This window comes from Ambystoma mexicanum, chromosome 8 (assembly GCF_040938575.1).
Source record: "Ambystoma mexicanum isolate Mex_15411 chromosome 8, UKY_AmexF1_1, whole genome shotgun sequence".
Lineage (NCBI taxonomy): Eukaryota > Metazoa > Chordata > Amphibia > Caudata > Ambystomatidae > Ambystoma > Ambystoma mexicanum.
In genome coordinates this window covers 786099254-786125673 of record NC_090929.1, presented here as the reverse complement: position 1 = coordinate 786125673, position 26420 = coordinate 786099254, and the positions used below count along the sequence as shown (strand labels likewise).

Genomic DNA, 26420 nt, shown 5'->3' with positions numbered 1-26420 from the left:
TGACTATAAGCGATCCACATCTACCCTTAACACGGATGACTGGCTCCACCGGGCCAGATTAAGAGGTCACTGTCGACCAGAGCGAGGACCATTCGCCTTCTGACGGATCTGGGATTCTCAGTGAACTATACCAAGCCCTGCTTGACTCCATCGCAGGACATGCTGTTCCTGTGATCCCGATTCAACAGTGTGTCATGGTTGGCGTCACCGACGGAAGAGATAGCGGCCATCCTGGGCAAGGTGCAGCGGCTGTTGGCACTGACTGTTGCCACGGTGAGAGCCATCAAGTCTCTGCTCGGCATGTCATCGTCATGCATTTACCTCATCCGCCTCTGCAGGTTATGGATGCACCCGCTGCAGGAGTTCCTCGACGCCCCTTGGATCCAGGTGTCTGGAAGTTTCCAAGCCAGGATTGCGCTCAAAGAGTTTCCGTCGAGCGATAAGGTGGTGGGGCGTGCGTTCTCATCTGTCCTGACGTGTGGGTTTCCAGACCCCACCGCACCAGGAGATGGTCATGGCGGACGCCTAGCCCACAACGGAAGGCTTCACGCCAGAGGCCTGTGGCTGCCGGAAGAGAAGACTTTGCACATCAACGTTCTGGGGCTACGGGCAGGGTTTTGGGCACTCGAATCATTCCTGACGTCCCTCGAGGGCAAGGTTGTGCAGGTCTTCAGACAATTCCACCACCATGTTTTACATCCGGTGTTGGGGAGAATTCTCAGAAATTTGCAAATTCCTCTCTACCTTAGAGACGCCCAGTACTTTTTCTGGACTCTAGGATTTCTTAATTTTTAACCTGGAGAAAGTTACCTTTTTCCCCAATCATGTATTTTCCTGTGATTCAAACTGTTTTGATTTTTGGAGTCTGACAAACTCCATAGGCATCTTTTTACATTGTGGCACACTGCACCTTCAGTGCAGTGGCACAGGGAAGGCTTTCAGATTTGGATAACTGTTTCCAAGAGCAGTAAAGACCCAGCACACACTCTTACAATAGGGTGCTGGAGGGGTTACTTAGTATCCCCTTTGTCTAGTTTCTCATTTAACATTTTGATGTTACCCTTTCCACAATTAATGGCTGGTGGCAGTGCTTTACTTTTGACTACCATTGTGTGTTTTTACCGCGGGCGTCGTTCGCAGCTGCAGTAATGTACCCATGGGCGCCATTTTTGTCAAAATGGCCCTGGTCGTCTTTTTCACCATTTCTTGCTGGAACAGACCACCTTGAGATTTACTCTACACGCCAACCCAGGTTTGGTCCCTTTGTTTGTTTTCTTTAGCAGGATACACGAGTGAAGCCCACCTCTGGCTCCAGTATGTCGGGCAGGCAGTGAGGGAGTTGCCCCAAAACTCCCTGTGCGTAATCCCCTTGGTTATAGGAATGCACCCAAATGGGATTGGCCAGCTGGCTGTACGGCAAGGACAGCTTCTCTGCTGGGTGACTGACATCTAAGCCAGAATGAATGGGAGAAACCTGCATAAAAGGCGAGGCTTTTTGGCTTGTAAGGCAGTCGACCACTGGACGAAGGAATCCAAAGAAGAACTTGGAAGAGATTCCTACTGCATCTCCTAGACCGTTGGTTTGCCTGGTGAAGCCCTGCTGCTGTGTTGAAACTCTGAATTCACCTCGTACAGAAAAGCCCTTCAAGGACGACTTCTCCCCTTGAGTTGGTGGACCAATCAACTCAAAAGTAAGCCTGTCTGGACATCCTCTTGAAGCTGGCTGCCTTTGCTCTGCTGCTGGAACCGAAGTGCCAGGGAGAGGAACACCAGATTGGGTGCGTTACTTTTAAATCGGACCCAAGCTTGTGGAAGATCCTCCAGACTTCCAGTAAGGAGGACTGACCAAGCCTGAGCCACCTCACAGAGACTGGACCCCAGATGCGAGGAAAGTCCAGAGTGGTGTCCGAGTCCACGTGGTGCTATTTGTTGAGGCGCTGAAACCGCGAAATGCTGCTGAATAGAAGTTTGTCCTTTACTACCATTGCAGAGCAGGAGTCCCCAGAAGTCCTACCTCTTGTCCCCACCACTGAGGCCCAAGAACATCTGCAGAGTTGCACAGGAACAGAATCCTGCTGGAACGATTGCTTAGAACCAAAGGTACTGTAGAGTCTAATAGAACTTACCTCTTGTCTAGTAACCTAACTTGTTCTCAGTTGAGACTTGTCTTGGTTGCTTCTGTAGAGTTGCTTGCATATTCTACCCCTCAAGCCTTACAGCTTGTGGCCCTACATTGATTCTACTTTTTCTACAAAGACTTCTATAACATTGTGCAAGACTTTTACGTAACTGCAAGAAGTGCTTCAGCTCCCCTTGACTTTTGCCCAATTGACTTTGGCTAGCCTGAATGACTTCTCTCCTCTGTTTTTCCTTCCTTCCAGGAAAGGGTTAACTGACTTTGCATTGGGGGGAGGGGGGTCCAAAAGTACTTGCCCGTTTCAGGATAATTGTGTGATCTCTTGTTTTATTCTAATAACCATTTTCTTTGACACCAATCTCAGTATTGCTCTAAATGTACCAGTGATGTATTAATGTCCAGTGTCCTAGCTATTCAAGTCCCCTGAGGGAGTAGGAAGTGTCTGTGTGCCTGCCCAAATGGGTACTTGCTGATTTAGAAAAACTAAGTGTATTTTGGAGCGGATTTGTGTTACTATAAATTGCCCCTGAAGATGGCTTATTCAAACTGACAGTTGCATTAATAATTGTTTACTCAAAAAACCTTGTGTGCAAGTTTTCATTTGAATATTTGTCACTGTGAATCTCTGTAATAACCCTACAGCTCACATTGACCCCTTTTGAGATATAAGCCTGGCTGATTAACCACCCTACCAACCTGTATAGTACAGACTTATACCAAAGGTTGAGATACCTATTGACAGTAGGGCAAGGAGGGTGTAGTCTCCCAAAGGGTACTGCACACAATCTTGCCTAACACCACTTTTATGAATTGGAATGTAAATGTATTTTAAATTAACAATATAATTAACTTTCAGGACTGTAATTTGAACCCTTGTACATCCCACAAAGGTATTTAAAATACCACAATTACTTTATTTTTCTCCAGTAAAAATGCATTGAAACGTCCCATGGCAGTATTTTTATGATCAGTCCAGTCATTTGTTTCTGCATCATTGCCTTACTCCTCTCATGCCCTGATTTCAATGCAAGCTTTAATTTTGCCTTTTAAATCTCTTCTAATTTGTATTTTAGTTGATAGCATTCGTAATGGCATTGACATTTTGGTTGGAACCCCTGGCCGCATAAAAGATCAGTTACAGAACCACAACCTTAATCTTTCTCATCTGAAGCATGTTGTTCTCGATGAAGTTGATCAGATGTTGGACATGGGCTTCGCTGAGCAAGTAGAGGAGATTTTAAGTGTAGCATACAAAAAAGGTAAATGTTGCATTTGAGCAAGTATTAAAATGATTAATGCATTTTCTGATTCATCAGAGTACTTGTGATTGATGAAATGTTATACTATTTTTTGTATAGATGTTTAGTTGCATATTTTTTAAAGCTATATAATTCAAATTCACTGCTGCTGCACATGCCTGATGGATACATGGACCATCTGTGAAAACGATACCAGTGTGCTGGAGGTGGGTACTTTTCCTGTGTGTGAACGCTTTAATGGGGCAAAACTAGGATAGCCCTGTTTAAACGAGTTTGAATGAGATTTTTACATGACCGTTATTCCATACAAAGGTTTATTGTATTAAATGTACAATGCTATCCAACTGATTTTGCTAATGTTTTGTATTTTTTTCATCAATGACCTAGAAATATAAATGTCTGAGGCTTGTGGAATCTGCTTCGATCACATGCTATGCATAGGCCGACATCTAGTGGAAGCTGCAGAGTATTAGTTTTCGAAACATGAAGTGAGGAGTAGCTTGGGTTTCTAGGAGAGAAGAACTGTGGTCTGGAGGGTTGCCCAGAGCATTGCCAGTGGGTAAGATTCATTCTAAACCTTCCAGCCATCGCCTCTGTTTTTGCCTACTCAAAGCTGGCTAGCTGTTACCAGCCTTCCACCAAAAGAGCTCACTCAGGCTTCCACCTCACAGCAGGACTTGGGGCATCATGCTTATTGTTACACCATGCAGGATGCCCAGGACCCTGGAATTTACATGGACCCAGACGACCAAGGGGACATGGTCAATTTCGACCAATTGTATGATGATGAGGATGTCTTATCATCCAGTCTCCAGATTACTCAGACCCACCGGTGGCAGACTCGCCAGTAGATGCCGAATACAGTATAATGACCTGTTCTTAAAGGCAGCAGAGCATTTCAAAATCGATAAGACAAGAAACACACATGGATAAAGATTTTGTTGGGGACATTCTAGGGTATAAAAAGTCAGCTACCCAGTTGATTCCCCACCCCCCCTCGCCCCATCCCACCCCCTACTTCAATCGGTACAGAGACACATCCAACCCTCTTTGATCACTAACATTTTAACACAGGCAGTCAACCCACGCATTGAGAAAGTATCCCTCAAACCCCTTTTACATCAGGGGACAGTCAAAACCTGACTCCTTACTGGTAACAACTACTAGAAATCGAGCAGAACACCTCTGGCCTCTTACAAAGCCGCCCCTGATGAGCAGAGTAAAAAGATTTATAATTTTGGAAGAGCAGCTTACCAGACTAAAATTGCTTACCAGACTAGAATTGCTAACTGTCACGTGTGATGAGATGGCCAAGCAAATGGCTTCAGTTCCAGAGCCCCTTACACAACTGTCGCTCTCCATTGCAGAGGGTAAACAAATGGCAAACTGCATCCTCAAGAACAACTTGGATGCAGCAGACAATCCAGCAAGAATAGTAGCAGAGGGCACATTGATCAAGCGCCACACCAGTCTGTCTTCAAGCCTGAGACTCAGGCTACCCTCCTTAATATGGCCATAGAGCTCAACGTGTTTGGCAAAGCGATAGAACACGCTCTAAAGAGCACAAAGGAAGAATGACACCCTAAAATCATTGGGCCAGCTCACCAAATAACCCTCTGGTCAAAGAGGGGGCTATCATGTTCACCACTTTAGAGGGCAAAACTCTCGGTGACCAAAGCTCGTCCTGTGGTTCAACACAGGGACCGTCCTCTCCAGAGGTTTCATAGAGGCCCTAGAAGGTCTTGCAGTATGGTTAGATCCTCCTCCAGAGGCGGTCAACACCCCCCTCCCCACCCCCAGCGATGACCGCTCGCTACAGGCTTCCTCCCATGCTACTCTTTAGGAGGCTCCATGTCATACTTTACCCACGAATGGGAGGGAATCACTATGGACAAGTGGCTACTTTCAACTGTGGCGGCCCGTTATTGCATAGTACTGATACAGCAACCAACCACCCGCCAAGACAAAGGAACACCTCCCAGGAAGAAGATATCCTGTTCAAAGAGGTGAAACCGCTGCTCTTAAAGGATGCCTTAGAAATCATCCTGGCGAACCAGGTAAACAAGGGTATTTATTTAATGTACTTCCTTGTACCAAAGAAAAGACCTTCCAATGCACCCTGTCTTTGATCTGCGCCCTGCAGACACCTATGTCAAGCCACCGAAATTCCGCATGACGCTACAGGAAGTAATCCCACTACAGTGGGGGGACTACTTGGCAACCTTGGATATGAAAGATGTATACTTTCATATTGCAATGTTCCCTGGGCACAGAAGATTCTTGTGTTTCAAAACGGCAACCCAGCACTACCAATTCAAGGCGCTACTCTTCGGCATAGCCTCCGCTCCAAGGGTGTTCACCAAGGTATTGGCGGTGGTGGCAGTGCATCCATATTTGCAAACAAAATACCCAAAGAACAATCCATCTTTTTCAATTAGGTTTCGTTATGCAAGAATTGATGTACTAGCCCTGTGGGAGTCTACACAGCACTTGTCCTCTTGGTATTAGGCGGATGACCATATATCGTTATGCCCCGACCGTCATACTGGAACAGTGCTCTGAGGCCTGCGGAAAAGTTAGCGCTTTACAAGAGTCAAATAGAATTAGGTAGTGGGGGGCGCTAGCGAGCCCGACCAAGATGGCCGCAGGCCCGTGAAGCTCTCCAGCACCGTTTATATCCAGCATGATATCCGGCGTTCCTCGGGTTGATATTTGTGTGTGAGTGGCAGAACCTAATGCAGGAATACATCCGGTCTCAGCAGGAACTTTCCTGGGTGTAAACAATGCCGGCGGAGCGGCGCAGAGGCAAATAAGTTGTGGCGGCCTTCTCCGGAGGTGAGTGGGGGGGGGGGGGTGCGAGCCCGCTCGGTGCGGGGGGTGCCGGTTCCCTTGCTGGTTGCTGACGCGAGTGCTGTGTCCTTGGAAGACATAGTGGGATGAACTATCTGGCACTATTGCTTCAAGGCTGGTGGGATTGTGGAGCCTGTTGTGGCGCTCCCCTCGCAGGCAGCGGAGTGGAGGCAGACCGTGGAGAGGCGCAGCGGCTCAGCGCTGGCGAGGTGGGTGTCTTGGTGGCCGCCGTGCTGTGCGCCCTGAGAGCTCGCTCACGGTGGAGCCATGGGGAGTTCGCCCGCTCTAAAGGGCCCGGAGCTGCAGGTGGCGCTGCAGCGGGGCGGCAGTGATTGGAGGTTGGGACCGTGGGGAGTGGCTGCCCGCCGGCGTCTTCTGAAGCAGTGCGAGGTGAGGTTGTGCACCCGGTGCGAGGGGCACCCCGCTGGCTATAGAGGAGGCGGCCATCCCCTGGGACTGGCGCAGACGGGGCTGGCCTCAACCCGTGGGGTCGGGGAGAGCTGAGCTGTGGGAGGCTGGCCCATAAACCATCTGGTGGAACGGATTTTGGCACTATACCCGGGGGCGGTTGTCTGCACATTCTGCCTGCCCTTAGGGTCCTTTAGTGGGCGGCGCCGACAGAGCTGGGACTGTTCTGGGCAGCTGGTACTCGCCTTTCCTGGAGGCGGCAAGTTCTGGAAGCTCACAGTGGCTGTTGCCCTGGGTGGCACTTGGCATACACTGAATCTCACTTGCCTGGGGTAACTTAGTCTAGGGGTACAGTGGACTCCTTGTGGACAGGTGGTGCATTTCCTTGGCGTCTGGATTGGAGACAGCTGACCTTGGTGTTGGCCGTGAGGTTTCAGCCCGGCCCCCCGGGGAAAAGAGGGGCAAGAGCGGCGAGGGGGCGGCTGTCCGGGTCTGTGTGCCTAGCTGGTCATTCTAGTGACCCGCTTCCTTATAGCCATGTCTAAATCTAGGAAGGGGGGGGGTAAGCAACAGCTGAAGCTGCACTTTTAGGCGCCTATGCAGAGCAAGGCTTGCGGATCAGTATCGGACTCGGCTGCGTCGACTTCCTTGGGAGGGGGGGGGGAACCCAGATCCCGTGGCAGCTTTCCAGGACATTAAGGCAATGCTGATGCAGCTGCAGTCAGGCTTACAGTCTCTGGATGGTAAGCTGGATACTCTGACGTGCAAAGTGGACCATATGCAGGTCCGTCTAGACAAACATGGGGAAAGACTGGATGAGGCGGAAGGTCATCTGTCTGGAGTGGAGGATGTGGCGACCTCTGTCTCAGGGGAAATGTCCGTGGTCAGGAGGGCCCTGAAAGAACTTGGGGAGAAGCAGGAGGATCTTGAATTGAGATCCCGTCGGAATAATATACTGATTGTTGCCCTGTCGGAATCGGAGGGCCAGCGGAATATGGAGTCTCTGGTGGAAGAAATTCTGCGCGAGGTGTTGGGCCCCGAAGGATTCTCTCCGCTCTGTTGTGGAGAGAGCGCATAGGATTCCAGGTGGTCGGCGACAGATCCCGGGGGCCCCCACTGCGCCCACTGATTGCCCGGTTATTGAATTATCGGAAAGCTAGGGAGAAGGGTTCGGTGTCCTTCAAAGGGGATACTCAAATTTTTCCTGGATTTTTTAGATAAGGTGCAAGCTGTTAGAACCTTTTTGGATGTCAAGAAGAGACTGAGGGATAAGGGCCGGAAATATGCAATGCTCTTCCCGGCCAAGCTACGGGTTGTCCACGAAGGGAAATCGCTGTTTTTCCAAAGCACGGAAGAGGCTTCCTCGTTTCTTGACGGGCTGCCCGGCTCTTCCAGTCCACGGTTGAAGGATGGGTAGCGCCGCCTGCGAACTGTGGGGTTCCTTGGCATTGCAGCTGCTTTTGGTGGCTGAGGTTCAACCTGAGCGAGTGTCTACTATCTTGGTCTGGTGCACTGGAGGGTTGGGCTTGTAGTTGCCCCTTAAGTGAAAGCTGGTCATACATGCATTGATGTGTTGGGGAGCTGGACGTTTGGGGGTTCCAGCATGGGTGGGAGGGTGCTTCTGTTAGGGTTGTTAGGGGGGTTATCACCAATAGATTGGGGGGGTTGTTGGTAGTAAAGGGGGGTAAGCGGGTGGGTGTGGGGGTTCAGTGGTACACGGGTGTTGGGGGTGTATGCGGGTCCAAAGCGGAAGTGGGGTGTTCTGTGTTTTGATGTTTTGAAATGGCGGCAGTACATTTTATGACCTTGAATTTCAGGGGCCTTAATGGCCCGCCCAAGTGTCGGAAAGTTCTGCAGTACCTGGAGCGGCACAGGGTGGGGTGGTGTTTCTCCAGGAGACTCATCTGACGGCAGCAACTGAATCTAAATTTGGTAAAACCTGGGGGTGCCATAGGTACTTTTCTTATTTTTCCTCTTATTCCAGGGGTGTGCATTTTGGTGCACTGATCAGTGGGATTCGGTCTGACCAAATTTCTGAAGGATCAAGAGGGCAGGGTCCAGGTGGTACAGGGGGTCATTCGGGGGAGGCTGTATACTATATGCTACTATGGTCCCAACCGGGATACGATAGAATCTCTTGACTGGGTGGGGAGGCAGCTTGGGACACTCCCCGAAGGGGAAATTATTTGGGCAGGAGATTTCAACTCTGTTCTAGACTCCTCCCTGGACAGAGTGGGTAGCTCGATGCGTCTGGGTAGTAGACACTCCACTAGACTCCGAGGTATGCTCCCTGTGTTGGATATCAAAGATATCTGGAGGGTAAGACACCCGGGGGTGATCAATTTACGCATTATTCTGCGCTGCACGGTTCGGCGGCTCGCTTGGACTATTTTTTGGTATCGAAAGCTCCCATGGGTCGGTCTGCGAGGGTAGGAATTTTGGCCCGCACACTCTCGGATCATGCTCCTGTTTTGCTATCTATCAGATTAGAGGGTCGGGAAGGGGCGAGGCCTCCTTGGAGGTTTAAGAGTGAAGCACTCACGGACGTGGCCTTCCGGGAGGAATTGGCGAAGGCTATAGATGCTTACTTTGAGGTCAACGACTGGTCGGTTTCGTCTGCTGGTGTCCTGTGGGAAGGATTTAAGTGTGTGATAAAGGGGGGGGGGGGAGTCTATCGCCAAGGAATCGGGGATTTTGAGGAAGTTACGGCGGGATCTGTCTGATGTAGAAGAGGAACTGAGGGTCCTGCAGGAGGGAGCCCCCATCCCGACTAAAATCCAACAGGGGAATATTAAACGGAAATTGCCGGAGTTTTATACCCTTGCTCAATGGGAGGTTAAATTGATGTGGGATAGGATTGCTCCTAGGAGATATGGTGAAGGGCAGACCCCGGGACGGTCGCTTGCGCGAACTACCCGATTGAAGGACAAGGACAACAGGATAACTAATAACTGACAAGAGGGGAGTGGATCACTTTGAGGACGTGGGGATAGTTCGTGAATTTCAGGAATTTTATAGCCAGTTGTACTCTTCCCAAATGTCGGCATCGCAGGCGGATATAGAGGCTTTTCTTGATGATGTGGAGTTATATTGGTGGTTGGAGGAGCAGAAAGGGTAGCTGAATAGGCCAGTGACGCTGGAGGAGGTGGTTGAAACAATTAAACTACTGCTGGGTGGGAAATCTCCGGGCCCGGATGGCTTTACGGCCGAATTCTAAAAGTGTTACGCTGAGAAATTGGCGCCATATCTGCTACGTAGGTATCAGGAGGCGATATCCAAGGGTCGGCTAGCAGACTCCCTTCGTGAAGCTGTGGTGGTTATATTGTTGAAACCTGGGAGACTGCTCATCGTATCGCCCAATTTCGCTCATTAATCTGGACAATAAGATTTTGGCGAAACTTATTGCAATGAGGCTGGCACCGCTGATGTCAATTATGGTAAGGGCGGATCAGGCAGGGTTTATTCCTGGTCGATCGACCTCGTTTGGGTTACGGAGGATGTTTGGTTTGATGGCGGCGCTGCCTGCAGACGACCCGGTGGTTGCAGTCCTACTTGACACCACTAAGGCGTTTGATTCCGTCGAATGGCCGTTCTTATTTACGGTTTTGCGTAGGATGGGTATGGGCGCATTCTTTATCTCCATGGTGTCACTACTGTATGCTGATCCGGTAACTAGGGTACGGGTGAATGGGCTGACCACTGGGGTTGGACCACTGGAGAGGGGGACGCCCCAGGGCTGTCCGTTGTCCCCCCTTTTATTTGCCTTGGCGATAGAACCTTGGGCTGAATGGGTCAGGGAGTTTCACCTGCATCGGGGAGTTCAGCTGCATACCCATAAGGTAATCCTATCATTGTATGCAGACGATATGGTCCTGTTTTTTCGGCACCCTGAAATTAACCTAGACCCGCTTATGCTGGATCTTCAGCGATTCGGTAAACTATCGGGGCTTTTGATGAACACGAGTAAGTTGGTAATTTTCCTGTTTACGGGGGGGGGGAGGCGGAAGCAGCTCAATTCCGAGACTCTTGGGGATTTCAGTGGGACTTGCTGAGCACGCGGTACCTGGGGATCATGGTGGCGAGGGAGGATTGGGTGGTGTACACCGCAAACTATGTGGAGGCACTGGAGGCAGCTAAACGGGCAATGTCGGGATGGACCTCACTCCCGCTTAACCTATATGGTAGGGTCTCGGTGGTCAAGATGACTATTCTTCTTAGATTTGTGTATCTGTTCCTGAATGCGCCTATAAAGGTCCCTCAAAAATACTTCAGCGGCCTCCGCTCATCGATAGTGCACTTTATATGGGCTGGTAAAAAAGCTAGGGTATCCTGGGGGAAGCTTGAAGCGCCGGTTAGGGAGGGCGGTCTGGCGCTGCCTGATTTTGAATTGTACTATACGGTGGCACAGGCTAGCTTTCTCCGGTACTGGTATGGGATGGCGGCGGAGCAGACACGTGGAGATTGAGAGGACGAGTGCGTCACCAGCGCTGCTACGGTCGTTCATCCTGACGGCTCCTGGCCGTTCGCTGGCTCCTCGGAAACTGGTGGAGCTTACATGTCAGGCCTGGTCCCTTTTGGAACATATGCCCGCTGGCGGTATACTCTATTCGCCGGAACTCCCATTTATATTTATCCCCGGTGTTCCCCTGACTAGTGAGGCTCGCTTTGTAGCTATGGTGAAACGATTAGGAGTGGTTAAGCTGGGTGACCTGTTTCCGGGTGGGAAGTTCATCTCTATAGATCAGCTGAAGGAGAAAGTGGTTCGGCGCTGGATGTGTTTTTGGATCATAGGTTGAGGGTGACATTTCAGCTGCTGTTCCCATCTTTTCCCGTCCCGCCAGCTTTGGCTGGGCTGCTCGATATGGTGGTAAGGGGAGGTATCGGGGGGGGGGGGGGGGGGGGTGGACGCTCTCTGAATTGTATGGTTTGGCTCTGAAGGGAAGGCCTAGTAAGGGGAGGTCATCAAGGGAGTTGTGGGAACAATCACTGGGGAGGGACTTACCGGTCAAGGTATGGGAATAATGTTGTGCAATGACCAAGAATGGGTCGATGAACTCGAACTTCAGGTTGATCCACTTTAAATTCCTGCACCAATGTTATTACTCTCCGGCTCAGCTGAAGGATTATTTCCCTCAGAGGTCAGGGGCCTGTGTCCGATGTGGACAGGAGGCGGCGGGATTTCTTCATGTGGCCTGGGAATGTGGGGAGCTGCTGCAATTCTGGCAGCAGGTGTTTGTGGTGGTTGGAGATATTGTGGGGCAATGGCTTGTTCCGGATCCCGTGCAGGCGTTACTGGGGTATACTGAGGAGATTCCTGAGGAGACTAGGAAGCTGATAAGCCTTCCCTTCATCCTGGCAAAACGTCGGGTGGCTATGGGATGGGGTAAGAGACGGTGTCCGACTGTTGCCCAGTGGTCCAAGGACACATTGTATTGTAATGACATGGAGTCCAAATGGAATGTAATGAGGGGGACTGGCAGGGGTAATAGTCGAATGTGGGATGCTTACACGCGATACCTCCTTAACCAACCGGGGAGGGAGAGGTCCGTATCCCACGCTGTGCGGGGATCCCCCACACGGTCTGTTCTTGCAGAGGGATCTTCGCCTTCCCCCTGAGGCCCCCTCCATCGATCTGACGACTTGGACTGTGTGGCCTCGCTGGCGTGGAGGCACAGGACTATATGAATAGAGTTCGGATTTGGTTAGACAATGAAAGTTACCTAAGGGCTGGTGTTGTTGCCGCTCATGCGGCTTAGTTTTTCTGTGCTTCCTTCTTGTGTGTACCGGGTGGGGTGGGGGCCGGGGGAGAGTTACCTGGTTTGTTGTTTGTACTGATTAACTGAAATGCTAATAAAGAAAGTAAAAAAAGAAAAAATAGAATTAGGTAACACACCTTTTGGTATAGGCCTGTAATACACAAGTTAGTAGTGTTACTGAGCAGCCAGGCTTATCTGAAGAGGGGTAAATGTGAGCTGTAGCAATGTGACACACTCGATTTTAGTTATAAATGATTTAACATTAGTTTTGTAGATAAGCGTCTGATGCTTGTTAATCTGCTTAGAATCACATGCTGTGCATATGGTCCGACATCCAGTGGTAACCGCAGAGTATTGCATCTTGTCTTGGGGGACCGAAAGGGGACGTCGGCATAGGCGTGTCCATAACACTATCCCTATCGTGACGTGTAGTGTACCCAAAATCCCTCAAGCGCCGAGGTCCCTCGGATTGTTTTTTTCAGCCCAGATAACTGGTCGCCCTATAGCGGAGCTCTTACTAGAGACATTGTTTATCTCACCGAATTGTCGGTTATTCCCCGTTAAGTCACTTCAACTTCAAGAACATCTTCGAAGACTACGGGGGATTAGTCTACGGCTGTGGATTTCGGCGCCTAAGATCTGGAGGCTGGATTTTCCACATGGTCGGGCCTTCTAGCCGGCCTATACAGTAGGGAGAGTGGGGTCGGGGTGGCCATATTGTCGGTATGCCCTTCCTTCTTTCCCCTCTTTTCCCTTTTGATCTGGTCATCCTTCCCTTTAGCTATGGAAAGGACTCCTTTTAGATTCTGCCTTAAGTGTAGGGTTCGATATCCTTGGAAGGACGAACACAGGACTTATAACGCCTGTCTTCCCCCCCTAGAGCACGACGAAAAGCAGTGTGCAGCCTGCAAACTCCTTCGGCCTAAAACCCATAAGGAGCGCTGTGTTAAGCTGTGGGCCGCGTACGGTATGTCGCGGGTGGAACCCCCTCCCCCACACCCGCTGAGAGTGACGGGGGTACTTCGGGTGACAAAACATCTGTTGCGGATGTTCTAGACCTTGAGGCGGATGCTTCTAGGTCTGCCACGCCCGTCCCCAACCCTTTAAGGCCTGACTCTGGTCTCGCTACAAGGACAGCACCCGGCGACAGGGGCGTACAAGCACATTGCACTAAGCACACAACCCCTATACCGGTTTCGACATCTTTGTCGGAAAAAAAAAGGTGAAAGCGCCAACAGGACCGCCGAAAACTTCACCAGTTTCCTCAGATCGTTCTAATCCAAAGCCTTCCCTGCATCCGCAGCAGTATCTTGCGACTAGGCAGTCCAAATCAAACAAGGGCGCTACTCCATAAACTGCACACGAAGTGCGGAAATCCGACAGTCTCAAAGGCCGCAGTAGGCCCGAAAACTACGGCTAGGCCTCTACCCTAAAAACCGACCGCTAGGCCTTCTAGCGCCGCTGAAGGTAGTTTACCTGCCGGTAAACCATCGGAGCCTTTGTCTCACGCCGATTTGGCGACTGTAGCATCAAAAGAATTACAGCGGCGGTGGGTCTTACTCTGGTTCCGCCCAAAGTTATGAGACAAGCCGTGGGAAAAAGTTTCAGAAGCGGATTGGGATCCCGATTCTTACGACGCTTACGAAGATATCCAGGAGCCTCTCTCCGACACCCTAAAGGACTCTTGTCGACACTGTAGGGCGTAAAACGTCATTTCTCCACCCGCAGGCCCGTTTGGGTCCTTTAAATGGACTACAGAGAAGTTCGAAGGGTGTATGGATCGGCTGGGGAGGATTATCAGGTATTCTGACATCCTCTGCCGAAAAGGGCTTGAATGGACCCTAATCTCCAAATTGAATATCGGTCTCATGCCTTCCAGGGATATTTATAATGAAGAAGAGGAAGCTTCATTTCTTCAAAGTTATGAGGAAGAACAGGATACTACGGACAACTGGTAGGAAACCCAGCAAGGAGGTCAGGACCCTCTTACACAGCAAGATCAGAACTCTGATGTTTTGTGCCTGGATTCTCCTCCGTCCACCCCGGCTCACCAGGCCTCTCCTGTGGATGACAAAATGGCATTCAACTCCATGTTGAAAAAAGCAGCTGAATACTTCAAAATTTCTACTTAAGAGGCGGTGCCTGAGCAGGATTTTGTGCAGGATATCCTGAAGGAGAAACCTCCATCTGGCCAGGCCATACCCCTCCTCAACTCTGTGAAGAGAAGGGTTTCTCACTCATTGGTATCACCAGCTCAAACCCGGGCACTGAACCCAAGAGTCGAAAAATTATTTCGGCCTTTCCCTTACGACCCTCTATACATCAGAGTGCACACCATCCCAGATTCATTGGTAGTGACTACCACTCGGAAAAGGGCAGGGGTACACCTTGCCACGGGGGAATCCCCACCGGACAAGGAATCTAAGCGACTGTATGCCCTTGGCAAACGTGTCGCGTCCGCAGCCGCATACACGGATTGCTAATACTACACCATTGACAAGCTATGCTGACGGCCAATGGAACTTGCTCCAGGAACGCCTCCACGAGGTTCCTGAACCCGCAAAATCAAAGCGTCTCTCCATTGTAATGGAGGGAAGACCAGTTAACCAGCATGTGATCAAGAGCACTCTCCACTGCGGAAACTGCAAGCAGGTCTCTGGCCCAAGGGACCCTGCTGAAAAGACAAGCTTGGCTGCGTACGTTTGGTTTTAAACCGGAAACTCAAGCCTCCCTCATCAAAGAGCCCATTGCGGACTCTAACCTCTTCGGGAAGGTGGTGGATGAGGCTTTGGAAACACCAAGAAGGAACATGAGACTCTGAAGTCTCTGCAACAGATCACACAGAAGCCTTCCACCCAGAGGGGTAATAACTCCCGGTGGTCCTTTTGAGGGCAAGCCCGTGCTGGTCAAAAATATGGCATGGGAAACTTCAACTCAGGACAGACTTCTGGAAACACCGCATGCTACCCAGCAAGAGGTCAGAAACGCAGCAGAGGCTGAGCCCCCAATCCCAGAGGAGCCACAGCCTCTGGTCAAAAATGACCACCAAATCCATGTCCCCTCCCATGTCACCCCGGTCGGGGGGCGATTAACATCTTTCCTCATGGCATGGGAGGGGATAACTTCAGACCAGTGGGTCATAAAGACGGTCGCCCACGGTTATTGCTTGGAATTTGCCTGATCTCCACAGACCGCCGCGCTCATGGTGCCTTTCATCGGACCAGCTGGAGATTCTGAATCAAGAGGTGGAAGCGCTGCTGGGAAAGAACGCCATAGAAGCCGTCCCTATTCAGGTAAATGAGGGTATTTATTCAGTGTACTTCCTTGTATCCAAAAAGGATCTCACCATGTGCCCTGTTCTAGATCTGCGCCCAGCGAACAAGTTTATAAAACCCAGAAGTTTTGCATGGTAACACGGCAGGAGGTGATTCCATTGCTGAAACAAGGAGACTACATGGCAACATTGGACATGAAAAATGCATACTTTCATATTTCAATGTTGCCGGCGCACAGAAAATACCTGAGGTTCATGATCCAGGAAAGGCATCACCTGTTCAAAGTACTCCCCTTCGGCATCGCTTCGGCGCTGAGGGTGTTTACCAAAGTCCTGGCAGTGGCACACCTGCGCAGACTATTAGTTCCAGTTTACCCTTACCTTGACGGCTGGCTCATTACGGGGGACTCGTTTGTTTTTCGAACACCCAAAAAACAGATCTTCTCTTCAGTCTGGGTTTCTCAATCAACAAAGAAATCCAGCCTAGTCCCCAGTCAAATAAAAAAGAATTCTGAGAGCTCTAATTCGGTCTAAGGATGGTCTCGTCTGCCCCCTCCAACGATGGGGTTCAGAACATGCTTTTTCAGATCCCTCAATATGTAGCCACTCGGGAGGTGACGTGCGCAAAGCCATGCGTTTGCTAGGAATGATGGCGTCATGCATGTACTTGGTTCCCCACGCGCATTTGCGCATGCGTCTCATGCAAGAGTGCTCAACAGCCAGTGGTGTCAGGCCAGCGGACCCTGGGAAGATCTGGCAGTTGTCTCGCCAGCCCTCATTCTCTCTGCAGTGGTGGTCAAAAGAAAACCTTCACCACCCCTGCGGTGTAACCCACTCTCATGACAGACTAATCTCTCACGGGGTGGGCTCACCTGCTTCAGCAGACAGCGCACGGAGTGTGGTCCTCTCAGGTAGCGTCCAACCATATAAACTTACTGGAGCTATTAGCGGTGTTCACAGCATTGAAAGCCTTTCAGATGCAACTGCAAGAGAAGACAGTGCTGATCCTAACGGACAGCACTAAAGCAATGTATTACCTGAACAAACGGGGGCACTCAATCTCCAGGGCTATCCAAGCTGTCCCAAAACATTTGGATATGGGCTCTCACAAACAAAATGTTTGTTGTCCCAACATGTTCCAGGGGAACTCAATCTTCTGGCAGAGGTGCTCAACAGATTTTCCTCTGTCGAAGAATACGAATGGCAGCTACACAAAGACATTGTATCCAACGTCTTCGCAGAATGGGGCTGCCCAGAGATAGACTTGTTTGCAACTCTGGAGAACGCCCAATGTCAAGACTAGGCCTCCAGAACCAATCCAAGGGCACAGTCTCTGGATAACATGGTCGGGGAAATTTGTCGACGATTTCCCCCCCAACCCCCCTTCTCAAGATAGTGCACAAGATGCACCAGGAACCAGTTGGCATGATACTGGTGGCCCCATGTGGGCCCGCCAACCCTGGTTCGAAATGTCCTTCTCCCCACCAGTAAAACTACCCTGCCCTGTCTCAGGACAGGGGGGGGACACTACACCCATGCCCACAAACCCTGAATTTAGCAGCTTGGTTCCTGAGATCATAGTTTGGACACCTGCAACTCCCTCAGAGGTGCATGGACATACTCGGGGAAGAGAGAAAAAAGAATACACATTATTGCTATGCCAGCAAATGGAAACATTTTGTCATCTGGTGCAATTCCAAGGGCGTCAATCCCATCGATTGCTCACCCACACACATTGTGCTTTATCTAACCCATCTGTTGGACACTGGGTTAGTCTTCAATTCCCTAAAGGTTAATCTGGCTGCTCTGTCAGCCTACACCACTTCACAACAAAAGGTGTCGTGGTGGAAAATACCGGTGATTAAAGCCTTTATGGAAGGGGTTAAGAGGATTTATCCTCCCATTTCTCACCCAGCCCCTGGATGGGATCTGAATGTGGTTTTGACCAGGCTCATGGGCGCTTCCTTTGAGCCTATGCATAAAGCAAGTCTGAAAGACCTGGCTTATAAAACGGCCTTCCTAGTAGCGATCACTTCTTTCGGGAGAGTTGGTGAACTACAGGCACTTTCTGTTCTAGACCCCTTTGTGACAGTCCACAGGGCTAAGGTAGTTCTGCGCACACATCCCAGACTTGCGCCTAAATTAATCTCAAAGTTCCATGTGAACCAACCAATTGAACTAACCACTTTCTTCCAGAACCCTACCAACATGGCCGAAAGAAGCCTACACACACTAGATGTGCGCAGGGTAGTCATGTTCTACCTGGAAAGAACTAAACCGCTGAGGACTAAACAGTTCTTTGTTTCGGTGGCAGCTGGTAGAGCAAGGGATCCTGTCTCTAAATCAGCTATCTCAAGGTGGATTGTCAAATGCATCACACTATGGTTACACTCTTGCTAAGAGAGAACTGCCCTTCAAGCCTAGAGCACATTCTACTCGAGGCCCTGGGGCATCCGTAGCATTCATTGCTAATGTTCCCCTAGGGTCCATTTGCAAAGCGGCAACCTGGAGTTCTGTACACACCTCTACAAAACACTATTGCCTAGACACTCATTCTAGGTCTGATACTCAGGTGGGACAAGCAGTACTAAGACCTCTTTTCTCTACTGTTCCTTCTCACAACCCACCTCCAACTCTGGGTACTGCTTGCTAGTCTATGCACAGCATGTGATTCTAAGCAGATTAACAAGCATCAGAAGACATGCATTACTCACCATAATAGAATTTCTGATGATTGTATCTGCTTAGATTCACATGTGCCCTCCCTACCTCCCCGCTCGGGGTGGACGGAACATAGACGTCTTACTACCTTCTCTCTTTATGTACTCGCTCACTAGAGCCTTGGGCTCCCTCATGGCAGAAAAAATACAATCGGAGGGACCTCGGTGCGTGAGGGATTTTGGCTACACCCCCCCTCGTCACGATGGGGATAGTAGTGTTTCGGACACGCCTATGCCGATGTTCCCTTTCGGTCCCCGAAAGACCAGATGCAATACTCCGCGGTTACCACTGGATGTCGGACCATATGCACAGCATGTGAATCTAAGCAGATACAATCATCAGAAATGCTTTTACGGTGAGTAATGCATGTCATTCTTTAAATAGGGCAATATATGTAACAATCAAATATACTTTAAAATACTTAACCAGAATCATTAGAAAGCTAATAGATACTTTTTAGAGATGCTTTTTACACAATTCCTATACCCTGAGGTGACGTCACTAACTAGACATCAATGGCATTTATAGATCACTATTACACTTTGTGGGTTCTAAAGTTTGCCGAAAGTTTAAGGGAAGGAAAAGGGTTCTCAGAGCATCTGAGCACTTAAATCTTTCCAATGAAGTCTAGATAACCTTTCCCAGCAATACTAGTTTAAAACCAATGTATCGCCTATGAGGGACAGTAAATGTAAAATTCAAATGGACTAGATGAGTCTGCAGGGAGCCAGCATGAATGTCATTTAGGGGTCGCCAGAGGTAGCAATTGCAACCTCCGAGGTCTCCCTTACGACCTCTTAGGTCTCTTACTACCCCTGGAAAAAAGTCTTATTTTAAAAAAAAAAAAAGTTTTAATGCAAGCTCCTGGGCTGTGGCCAGCACCATGTAGCTCTTAACGTCTGGAGTGGCTGGCTTTCTTGTTCAGGCCTCTTATATAAAAAAAAAAAAACAGGGGTGCCACACGTCTAACACTATCAACACTGACTCTAAATAAAGGATCGGAATACCAAATAATGTCTTTCTGGACTTCTATACAATAATTGCCAGACTAATTAAAGGTTTATTTCAGGCACACTTCAGGGGGTGAATCACTGACTTAGTCTGTTCTTAAACACCTCAACTTACTTCTGAGGTTGATAATAGTACCAACACAGGTTGGGTGATATTGGGTGTATATTTGTTCTATATAAAGTGCTTAAGCGCTATATAATAACACATCGTTATCATTTGGCCATGCATTCACAGTAATTTGGTAATATGGGTCTATACACACTGATCCCAATGATACATATGGCGATCCATTCTTGTATGAAATGTACATTACACTACGAAAAATATGGTTAAAATATCACTATTATGTGCTTAGGATCAATGCTATGTGATAACACTTCCTGTTTTTTCAAGGTGTGAAAGTGGGTGGTCCATCGGTTCCCGCGAAATCACTTTGAAGTGGGGTCAACTTACATCACTTCCTGTGATGTCATCAGAGGTCTAGGGTCGTGTGATGTCACTTCTGCTACCCCTGGCATTTTGGTGAAATGACGTCCCTCGGAGCCAGGATAGCCAAAGTCAATTGGAGCACAGTCTATGGACCTGAGGCACTTCTTAGATAGCAAAGTATTACACCAAGTTAGAATTTGTTGATAAATCGCTGTAGGGTCACAATCTGTTAAACTTGTGAAGGGTAGAGCTGAAATAAACTAGTCTCAACTGAGAAGAGCAAAACTAAACACACTGAGGCAAGTATCCCAAGTCAGAACAGTACCTTTGGTTAGAAGAGTGGTCCAGCTAGCTTCTGTCTGGTTGCAGTGATGCCAATCCTGGGTTCTTGGGCCTCAGTCGTGGTGACAAGAGGGAAGATGTCTGAAGGACTCCTGCAGCAGCAATTGGGAGTTTAGCGACAGCTACAGGTTCATGTCAGATCAGCTGCGGTTTCAGTGCCCGGTAAATGGCACCACCGCTGATCTTGTTCACCGGTTGGACTTCCTTCAATCCTAGTCCTGCACACTGGTAGGACTCGAGCTCTGATCGTCCTACTTCTGTAGGGTCCTTAGGAGACTCCTCAAGCTTCTGACTGGGTTACAGACTTGGCAAGTGACTAGAGATTTCTCGACCCCTGGCACTTGGTTCATGCAGCAGCAAAGTACAGTCAGTTGGGGAAGATGGCCCAGTGGAGTTCGTTTCAGAGTTAGTTGGTCCCACAAGCCCAAGGGAAGAAGTTGCCCGTTCTGGAGCTCCTTTTGTCGATCAGTAAAGGGGTTTCAGCACAGCATCAGGGCTTCACTAGGCAATTCAAAGTCCAGGAGAATGCAGCAAGCTACGGTCACGGTTTCTTCGTCCCGTATTTCTCCCAGAGGTCGACTGTCTCTACTCCCAAATCACTTGTTTTTTAAGCAGGTTTCTCCCATTCATGCACAGCCTAAGCTGTCAATCACACAGCAGGGTGGCCAGCCAATCAGGGCAGGTTTCACTCAGGCATTCCTAGAGACAGAGTTTCAGGAACCTCCTTCACTTCCTGCCCTTCCAGTTGCACCGAAGCCAGAGGCAGGTTTCAGTACTGAAGCCCGCCAAAGGCAAAACTCTCCAAGGGCTCAAAGCTGGCTTGCCTTGCAGGGTAAAACCCAAGATGACCTCACGAACAAAATGGCAAAAAAATGAAAACCAGATAATTTTGATGAAATGGTCACCCATGGGTGCTATACTGCAGCTGAGGATTCAGTCTGCGGTAGAAAAGCACAATGGTAGGAATATTAAACCACTGCCACCAGCCATTTAAAGTTGTGATAACATAAAACATGATACTTGAGTAGGTAGGAAAAGGGGCTACTAGGCCCGCAGCACTCCACATAAAATGGGGTGTGCTGGACCTACAGAAAGAAAAGATGAGCAGTCAATTTCACTTAACTTTTCTTGGGTAAACTACTGTTGCCAAGAATAGTAATGTAACCCTTATGGGAAACCTAAAGGTTTTCTCCGACACTGCACTGAAGATGCTGTGTCTCACCATACAAAAAGTAGATACCTATGGAGTGTCTCAGACTCCAAAAACAAAGGAAACCTATAATCCAAATCCGGTCGAAACGCATGAGGGAGTGAGAACAAGGTCTCGCTCACTCCAGGATAAAAATCAAAGTCCTAAAGTCAAGCAAAAAGAGCTGGGGGTCTCCCAAGGTTGAAGGGAATTAGCACAAATGAGTTCTCCCTAACAAACTTGCTGGATGCCACTAGTACTAGTAACAATCCAACCAAAGTAAAAAATGTCTGAAATTGTGAGGAAAAGACCTCTGAATACCTGGGAAAAAACTCAGTATGTTGAGACTCGACTCCAATGGAGTAGCTAATAGAGTTTCTCAACTATCAGTCATGTCTCTGTTACCTATAGGGAGACTTCTCAGAAATATTCCAATTCCTCCCACCTTAGAGCTCTTTTGCTAAACTTTGGGACTTTGACCTTTTCAATGTGTTTTCTGTGTTTGTTTCTTTTGGTTTTGGAGTCTAACCAACTCCATAGGCATCATCTTTTTCATTTGTCACACTACACCCTCAGTGTAGTGACACAGGGAAGTCTTTCAGGCTTTCCCCAAGGTCTAACTACCTTCTTTGGGATAAACTGTTTCCCAGAGTAAGTAAAGTGAAATTGACTTGACTAGTCTTTTAAATTCCTAGACCCAGCACACCCTATCCTACAATAGAGTGATGGAGGGGTTACTTAGTATCCCCTCGGTCTAGTTACTCATGTAGCACTCAAATGCTATCCTTTCCTCTCAGAATAGCTGGTGGCAGTGGTTTTACAACAAACTACCATGATTTTTTCCCGATCGCGAACTGTCTGCAGCTCCGGTAACGTTAAATTAAAGGAGCCATGTTTTTCAAGATGGCGACTGAGCCGCCTTTGTTAAAACAGGTACCAGTTGTCTTTTTTTGCCATTTGTGTGTTGAGTTCCTTCTCGAGTTTTTCTCTGCGTGCCAAACCAGGTTTGGTCTTTGTTCTTTCACCATTGGCGGGCTTCAGGAATGAAACCCACCTCTGGGGCCAGAGTGTCTGGGGTGGGTCGGAAGTGAGGGAGGTGCCCGAAACTCCCTGTGCTTAGTCTCCTAGGAGACCAAAATGCACTCTGTGGCGTTTGGCTGGCTGACTGTCCGGCAAGGACAGCCACCCTGCTGGGGGAGTTACAACTAGGCTGGAATGAATGGGAGAGAACTGAATAAAAGGCGAGTCTTTTGGCTTGGAAGGCAGAGTCGACCACTGGAAGGAACTGAAGAGCTTGAAGAAGACGCCTGCTGAAACTACTGGAATGTTGGTTTGCCCGGTGAAGACATTCTGCAGTGCCTACTTGCGAAGTTCTAATCGACGGAAGCCCCTGCAAGGACAACTTATCTCTTTTAGTTGGTTGGACCAATCAACTCCCTTCTGGTCACTCCACTCTCTTGGTTAGACCATTGTCTCCTCTCCTTGCCCCTTTGTCCCCTCGGCCCTTTGACTAACCCTGAAAAAGCCCTGTCAACCTTGTTCACAAACGTTTGTCTTATGAAACAAGTGTCAGCTGCTGCCTTCGCATCCACCTTCATCTCCCCTCCCACCTACCCCCAGCCTCAGACTCTACCACTGACTCTGCTCTCAGCAACCTTCATTTGGGTCATTACCAACACCCTTGACATTCTTGCCCCAGTCATGAGGATCCACCTAAAAACTCCAGCCAAACGTAACACCTGGTATGACTCTGAACTTGCAGTCCTGAAACACAAGTGCAGAGCTGTGGAAGGGAAGTGACCATACTCGGGAACGTACTCTCTCAAACTGGCCTGCCACCTGCTCCAAAGGCAATACAGACTCTCCATCCGTGTCAAGAAAAGGGCCCACATCCAGGCACGGGTATCGGGTGCATCCAATAACGCGGCAGGGAACTAGCCAACCCTTCTGCAGTCGTCTCCACCTCCTCTTCCATCCCAGGCCTTCTGCAACGCAATGGCCACACACTTTACCACTAAAACTCTGCACATCCTGAGCACCCTTGCTACCTTCCTGCCCAACCCTTCCCTCACTCACTCACTTGCCTCCTACGGCTTTGCATCCTCCTTACTCTCCTTCTCCCCCGTCGCACCTGAAGAAGTCACCAGAGTTGTCCGATCCATGAAGGTCTCTTCCAAATAGGTTTCCCCTTGCTCTTCATAACAATCAAGGATAACATTGGCTCTTGCCCTTGCAATCGCTGACCTCTGCCATCACTCTGTTGCCACTGGGTATTTCCCATCCTCCCTCAACCACTCGCTCGTGCGCCCCCTCCTGAAAAGAATCTTCAGCAGACTCTACCTGTCAACTACTGCCCTATTTCTATCATCCCCTTCCTTGGGAAACTGCTGCAGAAGCTGGCGTTTCCACAACTTACCTTACACAGTGAACTTGTTGGTGTTCTCCACGACCATCAATCTGGATTCCAAACATCCAGAGGCACGTAAACTGCTCTTAAACAACCGTGAAGAACTGCTTGCGTCTCTGGACTCAACTCTCCAGCTGTCCTCATCCTACTCGATCTCTCCTCTGCCTACGATATGATTTAACCATTCTATCCTCCTAAAACGGCTCCATGACAGACTTGGTATCTCAGCGGGCACTGGACTGGCTTACCTCCTTCCTTACTGACCATTCGCCCCAAATAATTTTGGGCACCTTTTCACCTACTTCCTACTCCACCTGTGGTGTCCCCCTAGGGCTCAAACCTCTCGCCCTGACTCCTCAACACTTACCTTGTTCATCTAGCACTCCTCATGTCCTGCTTCGCTGCCTGATTCCAGTGCTACACGGAGGAAACACCTTTATAAATTCTGACCCTTTTGCATCTTCCAATAATCTCTGCCTCAATGCCAGTAAGACTGAGATCACTCCGATTGGGACCCCTGCTCCCTCTCCTCTCCCCCCCCACCCCCCTCACTCTGGCCATCCTCTGAGCTCTCCCCCTGCTCCTTCTTATACTCCTTTCTCTCCTTCCTCCCTCAGACTCAGGACATTGCCAAGAAGTCCCACTTTCAACTCTTCCTTCTCAAAGGAATTATCCCTTTTCTCACTTCCCCCAGAAGCTTAATGTTACCAGAGCCCTGGTTCTCTAGACTTGACTACTGCAATAGCCTTCTCCTGAATCTACCTTCTTCCACTTTACGACCCCTCCAGCTAATCCAGAATAGGGCAACAAGACATATCCTTGGCCTTAAGCCCAGGGACCGCATATCTCCAGCCCGCTGGCTCCTGTTTGCAGCACATATTAAATTCAAATCCCTCTGCTTCATCCACAAGACTGTCTGTGTAAAGCGTTTTACTAAACAGAGGGCCGGAGGCCGATTACTTTCCTCAGCTGCCTCCCTCTCATGGAATAGCCTCCCCCTACCTCTCCGTCTTGAGCAGGACTTCCTCAAATTCCTGATGCGCCAAGACTTTCCTCTTCACATCCTCCTTTCCCCTTACCTTCTCTGCTAATCTGTCGCTGTGATTGGCAGCCATGACCCTTATGTATCCCTTGGGAACCTGGCCTCCCATACCCAAATGCCCAAGCCTCTGCCTACCTCTCAGCACTTGCCTCTGCACCCACCGTCCACAGTCCTGTAGGCTAGCACTTTCTACCCAATGCGGCCCCAGGTCACATATCACTTACCTTACTATGCACTTCATCCGCTGCTCTCACAGGCACAGACCTTCCAGCACTCCCTCCCCCCTCAGACTCCCCCTCTTCTTGCTGCACTTGGACGTACTGAACACTCACAAGGCATAGTAGGCTTGCTTATTTCCTAACTGAATTCGTTGTTTTTCAATCCCATGTTCCTTCCCTGCTGCCCTGTGGTGCTTTGAAACAGAATTGTCTTACTGTAAGCGCCTAACAAATGCACGATAAAATAAACTATATTACAAGGACAGCAAATGTTTGTCAAGATGACAAACTTTTTATTGTTTGGGCTTGGTGGTATGGATTGTCATGTGCAGAATAGAATACTCTCTGGCAGGCAAATATTCTCCCAGAGGTTTGAGGGTGCATTCCGCTAGAGGTGTGGCTGCTTTTAGGAAGGCATGGTTTCAACAGTAAGACCAACGCACATGACCACAGTTTAAGGGTGTTTATGGAACGTCTTCAAAAAGGGTTTGATAAACACCTATGTAATCCTAAATCTACAGAATGGAGCAAGCTACGACCATCAAATAACGCGGTCCTAGTGGGGTCTTGTCAAACTAAAGGGGCCTATACTAATAAACCTATTGCCAATCCTTACCTCAAAATACGGATGGTGTAGGAAACAGTGTTACGTAAAAGAAAGAAGTTTGGCAAGATTGTATGCAGTACCCTTTTGGTGCACTACAACAACCCTGACCTCATGGCAATAGCAACCCAACCTTTGGTAGACGTCTGTACTACACAGGTTGGTAGCGTGTTGAGCAGTGCAGCTTATCTTGAGAGGGGGTCAATGTGAGCTGTAGGGGAGTTGCAGAGATTCACAGTGACAAGTAATGAAATAAACACTTGCACACAAGGTTTCTTAAATAAACAATGTATCAGTCAGTTAGAATAAGCCTTCTTCAGAAGGGGGCAATATAATAGGAACCCACAAATACACTCCAAAAAAAACACACTATTAAAAGTCTTGCACAATGTTTTAGAAGTCTTTGTAGCAAAGAATTCAAAGCAGGGCCACAAGCTGTTTAGGCTTGTGAAGTAAACAAGCTATCAGCAAATCTACAGAGCAACAACAGGTCTCGCCAACAGAAAACAAGTGCAGTTACACAACAAGAGCCAAGTTCTTAGAATGTACATTAGCTTTAGGTTGAAGAAAAAGGGCAGCAGAAGACTTCTGTTCCTGTGCAGCTCTGCGAATCCTGGTGGTGTTGGGCCTCAGTCGTGGGGACAAGGTGGTTGTCTTGGGACTCATCGTGCCTTGAAACATTTGTGTATAGGCGTGTTATAAATGCCATATATCCTATCCTGCACTGCCATGGGACGGTCACCGACCGCAAGTGATCTTCAAACAAGTGGCAC

General features: G+C 49.0%; 1 protein-coding gene across 4 annotated transcripts in view; it reads left to right on the top strand.

Moving 5' to 3' along the window:
* Positions 1 to 26420, top strand: part of DDX21 (DExD-box helicase 21) — a 790459-nt gene that overhangs the window by 240894 nt on the left and 523145 nt on the right. For all 4 annotated transcript variants that reach the window (XM_069610614.1, XM_069610615.1, XM_069610617.1 and 1 more), the window contains one exon: positions 3211 to 3396. In XM_069610614.1, coding sequence (XP_069466715.1) covers positions 3211 to 3396 — 186 coding nt within the window. The remainder of the gene's footprint in view (positions 1 to 3210; positions 3397 to 26420) is intronic.